Below are 14,318 nucleotides of genomic sequence, written 5' to 3'. Positions count from 1 at the left end.
GTTTGATAGTAATGTGTCTAGATCTCTTTTTGTTTATCTTACTTGGGACTCACTGAACTTCTTGAATCTGTAAATTAATATTTTTCAACAAATTAATTTCTTCAAATATTGTTCAAACCCTTCTTCTCTTCTGGGATTCTTATTACACATATGTTTGTTGCTATATTTGATGTCTCACAGGTCTCTGAGGCTCTGCTCACATTTCTTCAATTTAAAAAAAAACCTGTTTTTGGCCGGGCACAGTGGCTCACGCCTGTAATCCCAGCACTTCGGGAGGCCAAGGCAGGTGGATCATGAGGTCAGGATATCGAGACCATCCTGGTTAACATGGTGAAACCCCGTCTCTACTAAAAATACAAAATATCAGCTGGGCGTGGTGGCATGCACCTGTAGTCCCAGCTACTTGGGAGGCTAAGGCAGGAGAATCACTTGAACCCAGGCAGTGGAGGTCGCAGTGAGCTGAGATGGCACCACTGCACTCCAGCCTGGGCGACAGAGCGAGACTCCATTTGAAAAAACAAAACAAAACAAAACAAAACAAAAACCTATTTTTTTGATTGAATTATTTCATTTGCTTTACCTTCCAGTTCACTTATTCTTTCTTCTGCCATGTCAAATCTGTTGAGTCCCTCTAGAGCACTTTCAGTTCAGTTATTACACTTTTTACCTCTAGAATTTCCATTTGGTTCTTTCTTTTCCTTTCTGTAAATAATTTATATCTCTTTATTGAGATTCTGTATTCACTGAGTCTTTGCTTCAATTCTTTAAACATAGTTTCCTTTTGATTTCTGAATAAATTTAAATAGCTGCTCTGTAGACTCTTTAGGCTAAATCCTACTTCTGAGGACAGACACCCAGAGATAGTTCCTACTGACCGCTTTTTTACTACACACAGATCACATTTTGCTTCTCTGAATGTCTCTCATGTTTTTGTTGAATACTGAACCTTTTACATAACATACGGTAGCAACTCTGAAATCTGACTTTCCCCACAAGATTTGTTGTTATTGTTGTTTTGCTTATTTAGTGATTTTCCTGGACTAAATCTGTGAATGTGAAATCTGTCTCCCATATAAGCTACAGTTGCTGATGTCTTTACTCAAATTGTTTTCTTGTTTTTATTTTTAATTCTGGCATCTAAGGGTCATCCTCATGTCTGCATAGCTTAGTATTCTGGCAAAGACTAGTCAGAAATTTTGCTCCAACACCTTGGGCCAGAAAGGCTTCTCCCTGCTCCTGACTCTTGTGTGCAGGCTGGGAGAGCACATTCAAACCTCAGGCTGTTTTCACATCTACCCTGGCTTTTACTTTCTGCTAGCTCTTTCACAGCTCCTCTGTGTGTGCATGCAGGCTCTGCTGGCCAGGAATATGTGAGCCTATTCCATCACTACTGCTCATATACACAGACTGAGTTCAATCTGGGACATGTTAAAAATAATCAAGCCCCTGATAGCTGTCTCATCTCTCAGAACTACCTATTAAGTCCCCCACTAGACCACTGGTCCACTGCTTGTTCCAAACAGGACTATCAACTCAAGCTAGTAAAGCTACTGGCCTTTCATGTTCATGCACCACCGAGTTGGCCTATTTAACAGACAATCCTCCAAACAGAGTGAACCCACTCTTGGAAGTGGTGGTAAGGCTGCCGTGTTTCACAGCCTAGCCTGCTCTGGTTGAACTATCACACTGGGGAGGAGGGAATGGGAGTGATGATAGGCAAGAACACCACAGATTCATTCTGTTCCTACCCAAAGGTTAATAGTTTTCATGAACAAATGCATCTCAGTTTATTGTATGTATTTGGTCAATTTTTAGGGAGCTGAAATGGATGTTTTTGACAGTTTTCTTCCAGCTTTCTAGCTGTTTTTTGGGAAGAGGTTTCATCAACCTCTTCACTTTGTCATGCCAGAAATCAATATCTCAGCTACTTTTTACATTCGGCTAGAATTGGAATTATTAACGCTATTAAAAAATAGGCCATGTGGGCCGAGCACAGTGGCTCACACCTGTAATCCTAGCACTTTGGGAGGCTGAGGTGGGTGGATCATTTGAGGTCAGAAGTTTGAGAACAGCCTGGCCAACATGGTCAAACTCCATCTCTACTAAAAATACAAAAATTAGCTGGGTGTGGTGGCACACACCTGTAATCCCAGCTACTTGGGAGGCTGAGTCAGGAGGATCGCTTGAGCCTGGGAGGCAGAGGTTGCAATGAGTTGAGATCATGCCACTGCACTCCAGTCTGGGCAACAGAGTGAGACCCTGTCTCAAAAAAAAAACAAAAACAACAACAACAAAAAACACATGTGGGTGAAAATATCATTAAAAATCTTATTTTCAAAGCAAAATGTTTGAGGTTTTTTTCTGGAGAAAATTCAACCCAAAAAACACAAAGATGACTAAAAGCCCAAGTTAAATAACGATTTCATTAAATTAAATTTAATTAATTAAGGAGGCTTAGGCCTTGAAAGCAGCATCTAGAGCCCTACAACTTGCCTCCCTCACAGGCACTAAGGAAATGAAACATGCCAATAGACGTTGGCCCCACCATGCTTCAGTTAAGATTGGGCATCCCACAGCCACGTCCCCGCTCCTTCTGTTTCTTTGTGGTTTCCCCACCACTTTATCTTATGTTTCCCCTATAGTCATTCGGATACACAGAGGTCGTTGTTAGAATAATCCCTTTTCTAAGGTTTCATAGAAATGCCCCAACCTGGCCATTTGTCTATCTTCCTTTCTCTATCACCTTGGATTGACTGAGTCCCCTTGTGTAAGTCACTTGAGCTCTGGACACCTGCACAGCCTCCAGGAAGGAAATAAGGAGCCTATCCATGATTGTCTTCTAGGACTGTGAGAAAGATGAAATATGCCATGTTGATAAAATGAGCAGGCCTCAGAAATCGTTACCTGAATGAAGGAAGGATCAGGCTCAGGGACAGTGCCTAGAAGTGGTCTCATGAAGCTCAAACAACTTCACATTACCCAGGCTCTGAGATCTTTGGATACACAGGCTCTTGAGAGAGAATTTCCCACCCCTCTTGTCTCTTACCTTAGCAAAGAAAATCCAGGCTGCACACTGCCCTGGGGCCAGAAGGTTTTTTAGCTTCACTGTACTGAACATGAGAAAGAATCCCAAAAATCCACTGGAAGGAGAAAAGATCTCTTGTTAGTGAGGCTTGTCTTCCCTTAGCCAATGGGTGACTAGTTTCTACTACATTTTACCAATCAATTTCAAATTATTATGCAACCTCTACCTCATCTGTTTTCTAGATCTGTGATCTCTGGATGAAAATAAAAAAAATTTTAAAGTCATTAACCTCTGCTTTTCTAAAGAGCTATGGTGGGAGAATTTTGATGAGAGGAATGGTGCAAAGAAATTTCAGAGGCCTCTGGCTAAATCATGAAAGAAAAAAAAGGTGGAGGACAACACCTCCTGTTCCTTCCCATAGAACTTCTTTGAGTTCCCATAGAACTTCTTGGCAAGGCAGAGCTTAAATTTTTTTCAAGCAAGACAAACTGGCAGGAAAAGACTTCCAAAGGGAAACTCACCATATGAGAAGAGAGAGTCTGGACTGACCTCCAGGCTCATAAGAATCTGAACGGGAAGGCTGGCTTCAGTGACACATGTGGCTGAGGCCAGAAGTCCCCCAAACCAGGCTGTCCTGCCATAGGAGATATGCTTTGGAAATGATGCCTACATATGAGTGTGAACGGAAAGATCCCCACTCGAGAACCTGAGGAAGGGCAGCATCTTGGGGCTATTCAGAAGTCTGGACCAACAAGGGCGAGGGCACAGCAGTGGACGGAGATGTAGTTGCCTGTGCTGGAACTATTTTCAAAAGTGCCCTGTGTGGCCAAGGCCAAAGCAAAGGGAGCTCCAAATGCTTCCTGGCATTTGAAGGCAGGACAACTAGGGAAGAGGTGAGACAGACAGTGTGTGTGTGTGTGTGTGTGTGTGTGTGTGTGTGTGTGTGTGTGAGAGAGAGAGAGAGAGAGAGAAAGGCTGACTTCATGCAAATATGTGCAAGTGGTGGTTTGAGTGTGACTGTTATTTGAACTTGAAAATTGCAAAGTAAGAGATATGACTGCAGTTATAACTCCAAGCTAGAGAGGCAAGCCCTGTGAGTTGTACTTTATTTGCATCTCCAGACCCTTGACTGCCACACTTCCATCTGACCTTATACAGGCACTGGCGCGCAGCTCCAATGCTGATCATAAACTCTGAGCAGGAAAAGCCCAATATTGGGCTGCTCTTTGTATTTTCAACAGAGCCTAATGTGGTGCCTGAGTTACGGTACACATTAACTAAATGCTTGTCAGGTTGAATTGGAAGCAGATTGAATTGAATTGAACACACCTAAGGCCAAATGTCACAGAAATGTGTATCTTCACTTCATTAGATTAGACTAATTCACAGCCACATTCTTGGGGCAGGACTAAAGACAGGCATTAGGTTTCCCCTGTGTGTATTTCAGCCGGTTTGGCCCTGATGACCTGCAAAGTTTGTTCCGATTTGCATCAGCAGTCATGGGAGGCTGAACAGCTATGGATTAAGATGTCAAGTTACTCACACCCAAAAGGCAAAGAGGCTCCATGGGTAAGCAGCAGACCTACCCAATCACACCCAGTGCCTGGATTTCTATTCCTCGCTGTGCTTACTGACCCTGATAACATTAACCAAATCCCCCTTCCCACCTTTTTGTCTCAGGTTCAGTTTCCTTACAGTAGAAATAATCATAGAAGTCCTCATCCTATCTTAATGGAAACCAGAGGCTTTTAGAACAGTAAGATTACCTATCCCAAAGTCTCACTTTATTAACAATGAAACTGGGGCACAGGTACAATTAGAATCCAGGTCTTCATGGCTCTTCAGATCTCTGGACCAGCAAGGGCGCTGGCACAGCAGTGGACAGACGTAGTTGCCTGTGCTGGAACTATTTTCAAAAGTGCCACTGTGTGGCCAGGGCCATAGCAAAGGGAGCTCCAAACTCTTCCTGGCATTTGGAGGCAGGACAACTGAGGAAGATGTGAAGCTTCATGGAAATGTGTTCTTGACCGGCTAGACAAAGAGTGAGATGTGGCTGGGTGCGGTGGCTCACGCCTGTAATCTCAGCACTTTGGAAGGCGGAGGCGGGCAGATCACGAGGTCACGAGATCGAGACCATCCTGGCTAACACGGTGAAACCCCATCTCTACTAAAAATACAAAAAAAAAAAATAATAAATTAGCCGGGCGTGGTGGCAGACACCTGTAGTCCCAGCTACTCGGGAGGCTGAGGCAGAAGAATGGTGTGAACCCAGGAGGCAGAGCTTGCAGTGAGCTGAGATCGCACCACCTGGGTGATAGAGTGAGATTCCGTCTCAAAAAAAAAAAAGATGTGCCAGGCACTGGTGGTCATGAGGGTGGGGCTGAAAAGGGAGGCAGCAGTGCTCCAGGCTCCTCTTGGTGGCTCCCACCTCTGCATCGAAGGAAGTAACAACTTCACAGGTGCCTGTCCAACCTCCCAGACTTCCTTTCCCTTGAGTCTTTCCCTCTCCTCTATGCCTCTAGCCACAGGGGTGGCATGATTCCATGTTGACCTGTCCTCTCAGTGCAGACTCTGGGCCAGGATAAGCTCATGCGGGTTTGTGACTGACAGGCTTCTGGAAGCATCTGGGCTCTTTTCCAATGCTTGACTTCTATGTCTGTGACTCATTTTTACGTTACTCATGGATCTCTTATCTTTCTCCTTGCACTTTCAGCCCATCTACCCCTTGCTAAGGAGGCAGATCTGAAAAGCAGAGGGAGGCTCCCAGAAATGAAGGAATCTGGGAACAGAAGACTCCCTGTTAATGGAGTCTTTGGGCTATGGCTACCGTGCCCCTCCTGAGCTCCCCCAGAACCTCCTGAAGGTAATGCTCAGTCTGAGATATGGTGGAGCCTCTGAAATGACACAGGGAAAACCAATGCATTCCTCAAAGAGGCTGAGCTCTGTACAGAAGCACAGGTAAAATGTAACAGAGTCGCATCAATTCAAATAGAGATTTCCAGATCTTTAGGATAAAACAAAACCCTGATTTATCATGTTGCATTATGAGAAAGCTGCAGATTAAAAGGGGCGAAAATAGAGCCCAATTGTCACCCCACAAAGCCAACATCAATGGGCTGTGAACTGTGCTGCTCTGTTCCAAATAACCAAACAATGGTTGACCTCCGCTCTACACCCTGCTTGCCCATGCTGCCAAATAACCAGACTCAAAGGGAAACAAGTCCGCAGCTGCCCGCCCAGCACGAAGACTCACGCCATGTGATCCCAGCTAACAGGCAAGGCCTAACCAATTGACAGGAACTAGGAAAATGAATTGTGTCAGTGTTTTCCCGAAACTTTTCTGAGGGTGATAAATAAATCATTCCAAGGCTCAAATGCAGAAACAAACTCTGTAATATTAATTTTTTTTTTTTTTTGGCCCAAACACACCAGAGGAGCAGGACATATCCACTAGCCACATAGCAGATTTTTAACATTGTAAAGAATCACTGCTTCACAAGGCACTGTTTGATATATGTGGGAACAGGTGGCCTGATTTTTACATAGCAGTTCTTCATGATTGACAGTGTATTTACAATCAACCTGAGTAGATCATCATAATGACCACCATTTACTGGGCCAGGCACAAAGCTTAAAACCCAAAGATCACACAATTAGCAACAGCAATTCTGGGGTTCAACCTGGATCAGTCTTTCTACCATATCGGGATACCACACATGCTTTGGACCTATCCACAGAAGTCTTTCCACTTCTTGGCATGACGAGGTCAAGCAGAGTGGTGATCATGGCAGGACATGGGGAGAGGGTGAGGATACACTTCTGTGTGTTGAGATGTAGCCCTCCAACTGGCCTATACCCCTGAGTCCTTCCCAAGACCAAGCACTAATGATCACCTTGTTGTCTAGACATCTCCTAGCCATCAGTTTCTAAAATCTATTTCCCAGAGTCTTCGGGTTTGGTGGAGGTTATTTTGGAGGTTGCCTTAAAGAGCAAGAAGGAGGCCAAGGGGAAAGCTGAGCGGGTGGGATTCTGAACCCAAATCTTCCCTTGAACTGGACCCATTTCATCAGTTTTATATATTGGAGTTCTATGTGAAATTTGCTTGTGGAGGGAGAAAAAAGTGGGAGAATCCTAGCTCTAGAGCAAGTGCGAAAACCACTGTCTTGGTGGAGGCACTTCCATGGGCCAGGGGTCCTGGCAGGACCCAAGCTGGCCCTGAGCATCTAAGGGTGCTAAGTGACAGCCTGCTGGTGACATAATGACTGCTTTCTCGCCTGCATCCACCACCACTCTCTCCTGCCACTCACTCAGGTCACTGCTAGTGACCCTGAACTTCACAGAGAGGAAGACACAGCGGACAGCACAGAAAGCATACAAATGAGTGAGTTTACGATTACCTGGCACAGCAGCTGCCATGGAATCTGTAGAAGTACAGGAATGGGAAGTCCAGGACGCTGACGAGATCACCTGAGGGGAACAGCAATGGTGAAACAGTGACCCATGAGGCCTCACATGACCCTCTGCCCCATTGCCCCAGGAAATATAAGGAAGGCGTCTTTAGCAGTCCTGTGCTTTCAGTCCCCTGGCATTGAATTCACTCCAGCATTCCCAGGGATTCTGTTACTGACATTGTCTTATCATGATAATAACAGTATGATAATAATAATGCCCATTTAGTGAGAGCATGCCTTGTGCAGGGCCCAACGCTAAAATCTTTATGTATTTATCTCTTTCAATCTCAGTAACAACTCTGTGAGGTTCTATTGTGCCCATTTAAACTAAGGCTCAGAGAAGTTAAGAAACATAGCTAAGATTGCACAACTCTTAAACTATGGAGCCAGAATGTGAACTCCAGTCAATCCAAACCTTAGGCTGTCTCCTCTCTACCAGGCAGCCAACCCTGCACAAGGGAGTGTGCAGGATAAAAGAATCTTTTTCAAGACTCTTTTCTACTTTTCTGCCTTATATCTAAAAAAAGGTCATGAATGCACTGCCCTGACATTTTTTTTTTCATTTTTATGTTTAATGACTGCAAGAACAGCACAGGGGCCAGACCAACTGTGCAAATTCATTTTAGTTTGAGGTCCAAAGGGTACATTTATTTCTTGTGAAGTAAGTTCATTCTTTTAGTTCCACTTGGTGCAAGAGGAAATAATCACACATATTGGCTGCTTCCCTCTCTGGAATTTGAACTTGGTCACAAACAAGAAGTCAGGAGATTAAAAAAGCAGAAAGCCTTCCAAAAATGTCCGGAGAAAAGGAATTAAGCATTTCCACAGCAGATAGCTTGAGTCTTCCAAATCTGGAATTTCTGAACCTCTTGGAGAGCCTGGTCTTCCAGACCCCTGGGCCTTGGCCTGTCTCTCAGTTCTAGGGGCCTCGGGGGAGAGGGCTGATTTTCCTAAGTATTGCTAGTATATTAGGTGTGCAGTGGAACACACAGGCAGCATTTCCTTCACCACTACGCTATTAATCAAGTGTTTCAGATCAAAAGACATGATGGGCTCCTATGCTTTCTTGGAGACCCAAATGATCTCAAATGATTCAACTATCTATTGGGAAGGAAAATTCTGAGTTCAGTTTCTTTGGAGGGTTTTTTAAACTTATGACTGTTATTTTCTTGGTTTTGTTTCTGCGAGTGAGCGTGTGTTTTACTACAAGGAGGGGATTTCTTGGGATCTGGTTTTCATGAAGCCCAACAAGATTTCTTGTTCTCTTTCAGCCACGATTCCTCTGAATAGCTCTACTGTCAAACTGTGTTGGTAGAGGGAATTTGTAAATGACAACACTAGTTGTCATTTAGTGTGCGAAGAGCGTGGATGTATTCAGAAGTCCCTTTCCCCATAGAAGTGATAGGCAAGGGTGCCCTGGGGACCCCAGACCTAGAGAGTGGCCAGAGCCCTCCATTCAGGCAAAGTGGAGGGAGAGTCTGTCCACGTCCATGGAGAATTCGTTCCGTCTCTTTGGCAGCTGTGTGCTCTTGGCCTTTTCCCAATTTCCTTCTCAGTGCGAGAGGAACTGCAGCGCAGCCAGTGTGATAATGAGGAATGGTGGAGAGGGAGACGAATGAAACCTAGGACCTTGAGTCCTCTCAGGCTGCGCCCCTCTCAGCACCCAGTCTTTCATCAGAAATGCTCCAGCAGGGTGAACAGGGCTCACGGCGCATGGCAGCTTTTACAGCCCAGCCCAGGCTTTGGAGGGGGTCTAAAGAGCTGAAGTGTGGTCAGAGGAAGACTAGGAGGGAGGAAAAGAAAGAAAGAAAAAAAAAAAAACACAGTCCTCAGGAAATAATAACCCCCGCTCAAATCCTGAAAACTGACCCCATAATGAGAGAGAGAAAATAAGAATAGCTAGCCCTTACCTTTGAGCCATTCCTAAAACCATCACACCTTGGTTTCTCACACACCACTTAGCTGACTTCACACCGGTCCCTCCTCCTAGAATTAACGAGTCCTTGAGAGTGGGGATGCTATTTTCCTCACCCCTGCACCCACTGTGTGTCAGCACCATATCCAATATACCCAGCACACAGCAAGCACTACCAAACCAAGAGTATTGGAAAGACCTGATCATCTCTTGCCTTCCCTAGAGCTAATGTTCTAGTTTCCAGCTGGCTCTGTGGTCCTCAATTTCAAGCTCACCTCAAATATTCCCCTTTGATGCCTTCCACCTGCTTTCTCTTTTGCTAAAGTAGTCCTCCTAAGCAGAGAGGGTGCACGACAACCCCAGAACAGCAAATGTTAGTGACTGTGCTATAAATACCCCCGGAAGAGGTTGCAGCGTGTGGCTGGCTGGCCCCAGCCACATGCAAACTTGATCCAGGAGTTTGCTGCAAAACAACACTCCTGCACCATCTAGTGCTGAACTACACAGCTTAAGCACAAATCAAGTGGCTAAAGAGTTGTAAACAAGGCTGGGTGCGGTGGCTGATGCCTGTAATCCCAGCACTTTGGGAGGCTGAGGCGGGTGAATCACGAGGTCAGGAGTTCAAGACCAGCCTGGCTAAGATGGTGAAACTCCATCTCTACTAAAAATACAAAAATTAGCTGGGCATGGTGGTGGGCGCCTGTATCCCAGCTACTCAGGAGGCTGAGGCGGAGAATTGCTTGAATCTGGGAGGCAGAGGTTGTAGTGAGCCGAGATTGTGCCACTGCACTCCAGCCTGGGTGACAGAGTGAGACTCCATCTCAAAAAAAAAAAAAAAAAAAAAAGAGTTGTAAACATGTTTTTTTTTTTTTTTGAGGCGGAGTCTTTCTCTGTCCCCCAGGCTGGAGTGCAGTGGCGCGATCTCGGCTCACCACAACCTCCACCTCCTGGGTTCACGCCATTCTCCTGCCTCAGCCTCCCGAGTAGCTGGGACCACAGGCGCCCGCCAACACGCCTGGCTAATTTTTTGTATTTTTTAGTAGAGACGGGGTTTCACTGTGTTAGCCAGGATGGTCTCGATCTCCTGACCTCGTGATCCACCCACCTCGGCCTCCCAAAGTGCTGGGATTACAGGCTTGAGCCACCGCGCCCGGCCTGTAAACATGTTTTGCTACAGCAACATGCGGCTTATGTAATGGAGTCTGAGTTAGGCCCTCACTGTTGTGTTCTGCAGTTAAAATTCCACTGACTCTGAGCGAGTGAATCCCATCTCTCCAAAGATTATGAAGCATGAAATTGCCACGGTGAAAAGTGTGACACAATATTACCACATTCAACACTAATTGATATTTGAATGTGAAGAAAATTTCCTCTCATGTTCTCACCCTCAAAACTGGCAGGAAAACAGGAGGTCAGTTCCAAGCAGTAATTAGTGCTGCTTGCTCTGTCTCACACATGAGCCACAGACACACCAGGTAACAAGGTTGTTTCTGGGTCAGATTCCTGAGTCTCCCTGCTCCTTTTGTTCCCTGAAATTCTCTAGAGCTCTCTTGAACACCACAGCTAAGGGGCCCCATACAAATAGGAAGTACAAACTCTTTAACAGGGGAAATTTCCTCTTCTCTACTATATTTAAAAGAGTGCAAGGGGGAAAGGTGATCCTCTTTTCAAGGAAGGTTCTGAGATTCTCGGAGCAAACTCTGTGGTGGTGCCCATGCTGAGGGCATGAAGAACTGTCTGCCTGAGTCCCACCACTGCTGCCAGCGCACTCCAAAGGTGCACCTGCAAGAGAGCTCCTCCTTCCAATCACTCAGGAGTAAGTGAGGAGGGAAGCTCAGTCAAAAGCACCATCCAGAAGCCCTCACACACCCTCTAGAAGAGTTAAAATAGGACTGACAACGTTAAATGCTGGTGAGGATGTGGAGCAACTGGAACTCTCACACACTGCTGGGTGGGAGTGGAAAATGGTACAAACACTTTGGAAAACATCCTTTCTTAGAAAGTGGAACATACATCTACTCTAAGACCCAGTAATCCTACTCTGAAATGTTCATCCAAGAGATGTGAAAACATAAGTCCACAAAAAGGCTGGTATGAGAACGTTCAGAGCAGCCACAAGCTGGGAACAGCCCAGGTGAGCATCAACAGGTAAACGGATAAACAAACGTGGCATATGCATACAACGGAACCCTACCAGCAACAAAAAGGAACAAACTCATCATATACACAACAACATGAAAGAATCTCTAAACATTGTGCTGCATGAGCCAGACACAAAAAGTACTGATGATTCCATTTATAACGGCTTGAGAATAGACAGAACTTATCTATGGTAACAGACATCAGATCCATAGAGGCCTTCATGGTGTGGAGAGGGAGTGACTAGGAAGGGGCAGGAGGAAGCTTTCTGCAGTGATAGAAATGTTCTATATCTTGATGGGGTGTAAGTTACACAGGTGTGTAAATTTGCCAAAATTGATCGAGCTGTACATTTAAAACGTATATTTCATATATGTAAATTATACAACAATTTTAAAATGTTTTTAAAGTACCACCAAATAACTAAGATACAAGTAATAAAAGAAGAGGGCTGGGTGCAGTGGCTCACGCCTGTAATCTTGGCACTTTGGGAGGCCAAGGTGGGTGGATCACTTGAGGTCAGGAGTTCAAGACCAGCCCGACCAAAATGGTGAAACCCCGTCTCTCCTAAAAATACAAAAATTAGCTGGGCATGGTGGTGGGCAGCTGTAATCCTTGCTATTCCGGAGGCTGAGGCAGGAGACTCACCAGAACCCGCGAGGCAGAGGTTCCAGTGAGCAGAGATCGTGCCACTGCACTATAGCCTGGGCAAGAGAGTTCGAGACTCTCTCAAAAAAAAAAAAAAGAGAAAAAGAAAAAAAGAAGGGGTAAGAAGAAACCAAAAAGAATTGAGCCCTGCTGTAAAATGTCAGAAAGTATGAACAGATTCTTCCAAGAAGACTGTCCTAATGGAGACTGACTGTGACTGTGTCTTAACTGGAGCAGTAGGGAACCAGGAAGACAGCTCACCCAATACACACTCAGGCCCCACTGCAGACGTTCTAGATAGCAAGTGTAATAAGCAAGTGAGAAAGAATAAAGTGCTGTTCTACCTTGAAGTGGGCTAGACTTGGTCCAATCAGAAAGCTAATGAATGAACTGGCAGGAATTGGAGCCACCCTATAAGAGTAGTCCTGCTCCCTTACAGCAAGGGAGCCCACAGCCACTTCAGCAGTGCCATGGCCCAGCAAAACCCTTCTTATAAGCCCGACTTTCTGTACCTGGCCTCTGCAATGACACCACCTCAGCTAGCAGGAAACTTCAACAAATCGAAGTTGCAGAGAAGAGTCCTTCAAGAGCAGTGTCCCAGGACTCTCTCTGATGAATCCAACAGGCTCCACAATGCCCTGGGTTGCCCACCGCAGACCCATCCCCTATCCTGCAGGAGATGGAAGGGAAGGTGAACATTTGTGTCCATTCTTTTTCAAAAATTATGAAAATATAACTTGAAGGAAAATTAATCCATGCAAGTATCCCTTCTGGCATAATTAAGCTCCAAACAGGTTTTCAAATGAGAAAGATGTCCTTTTATTCCCCCAATACATTTTCTTATTGAGATATAATTTGCATACTATAAAATTCACCCTTTTAAAGTGCACACTTCAGTGGTTTTTAGTATATTCATAGAGTTGTGCAACCATCACCACTATCTAATTCCAGAACATTTTCATTACCTCAAAAAGAAACTGAAGCCTATTTCAAATTACTCCTCTGCCCAGGACATTCTACAATCATATACTTCTGACCACTTTGTATTCCCAGGGAGTAATTAAGTGTCCAAGGTATTTTTGTATTGACCTGAAAGTTTAGCAATAACTCAAGGTAAAATGTCAGACTGTTGGCCAAAATGTCTAAGCCATTACCAGCAGTCACCATGTTCAGAAACTGGTGGCTAAACACATCCCCCAAACCAAAAGCAGCTCCAGACCAAAATTTAGGAATGTCGTACAAAAGCATTCACTGGAGTGGGATACTTTACAGTAAAGTGTAGGGGGCTGGGCGTGGTGGCTCATGCCTGTATTCCCAGCACTTTGGGAGGCTGAGGCAGGCAGATCACCTGAGGTCAGGCATTCGAGACCAGCCTGGCCAGTATCGTGAAACCCCGTCTCCACTAAAAATATAAAAATTAGCCAGATGTGGTGGCAGGTGCCTGTAATCTCAGCTACTTGGGAGGCTGAGGCAGGAGAATCACTTGAACCTGGGAGGCGGAGGTTGCAGTGAGCCAAGATTGCACCACTGCACTCCAGCCTGGGCAACAGAGCAAGACTCTGTCTCAAAAAAAGCAATAAAGTGTAGGATCACTGAAAGAGCAGCAGCATTTAAAAAGAAAAACTTAGAAAGAGGGTTAGGAGACCTAACCCCAGTCTCCCTCTGCTACTCGCCTACTCTGCATCATCTTGGTCACATCACTTAACTCCTCAGGGTTTCAATCTCCTCATTTGTATTAGGATGGTGCACAAGTAATTAATACAATTTGGTGGCACCTGGGATAATCACTAAGATTCCTTCCAGCTCTGACCATCATAAGTTTAACAAATGAACAAGCACAACATCTTAGCTGAATGGCAGCATGATTTCTTTAGGTAAAAATTATTCACCCAGCCGGGCACAGTGGCTCGCGCCTATAATCCCTGCACTTTGGGAGGATGAGGCGGGCAGAACACTTGAGGTCAGGAGTTCCAGACCAGACTGGCAACGTGGTGAAACCCCATCTCTACTAAAAATACAAAAATTAGCCGGGCATGGTGGTAGGTGCCTATAATCCCAGCTACTCAGGAGGCTGAGGCAGGAGAATTGCTTGAACCTGGGAGGCAGGGGTTGCAGTGAGCCAAGATACATCACTGCACTC

At 45.2% G+C, this 14,318-nt stretch overlaps 1 protein-coding gene across 15 annotated transcripts in view; it reads right to left on the bottom strand.

The window, feature by feature from the left end:
• The window catches only part of TMEM241 (transmembrane protein 241), a 147,766-nt gene that overhangs the window by 58,189 nt on the left and 75,259 nt on the right, over positions 1-14,318 (bottom strand). For all 15 annotated transcript variants that reach the window (XR_008649994.2, XR_010115480.1, XR_010115465.1 and 12 more), the window contains 2 exons: positions 7,423-7,492; positions 3,047-3,140 (listed from right to left, as the gene is read on the bottom strand). Coding sequence is in view for 10 of the 15 variants with exons in the window: in XM_055236287.2 (XP_055092262.2) it covers positions 3,047-3,140; positions 7,423-7,492 (164 nt within the window). In the remaining 5 variants the exon portion in view is untranslated. The remainder of the gene's footprint in view (positions 1-3,046; positions 3,141-7,422; positions 7,493-14,318) is intronic.

Source organism: Symphalangus syndactylus, chromosome 1, assembly GCF_028878055.3.
Source record: "Symphalangus syndactylus isolate Jambi chromosome 1, NHGRI_mSymSyn1-v2.1_pri, whole genome shotgun sequence".
Lineage (NCBI taxonomy): Eukaryota > Metazoa > Chordata > Mammalia > Primates > Hylobatidae > Symphalangus > Symphalangus syndactylus.
The sequence above is the reverse complement of the archived record's forward strand: the minus strand, read 5'-3'. Positions and strand labels throughout refer to the sequence as shown.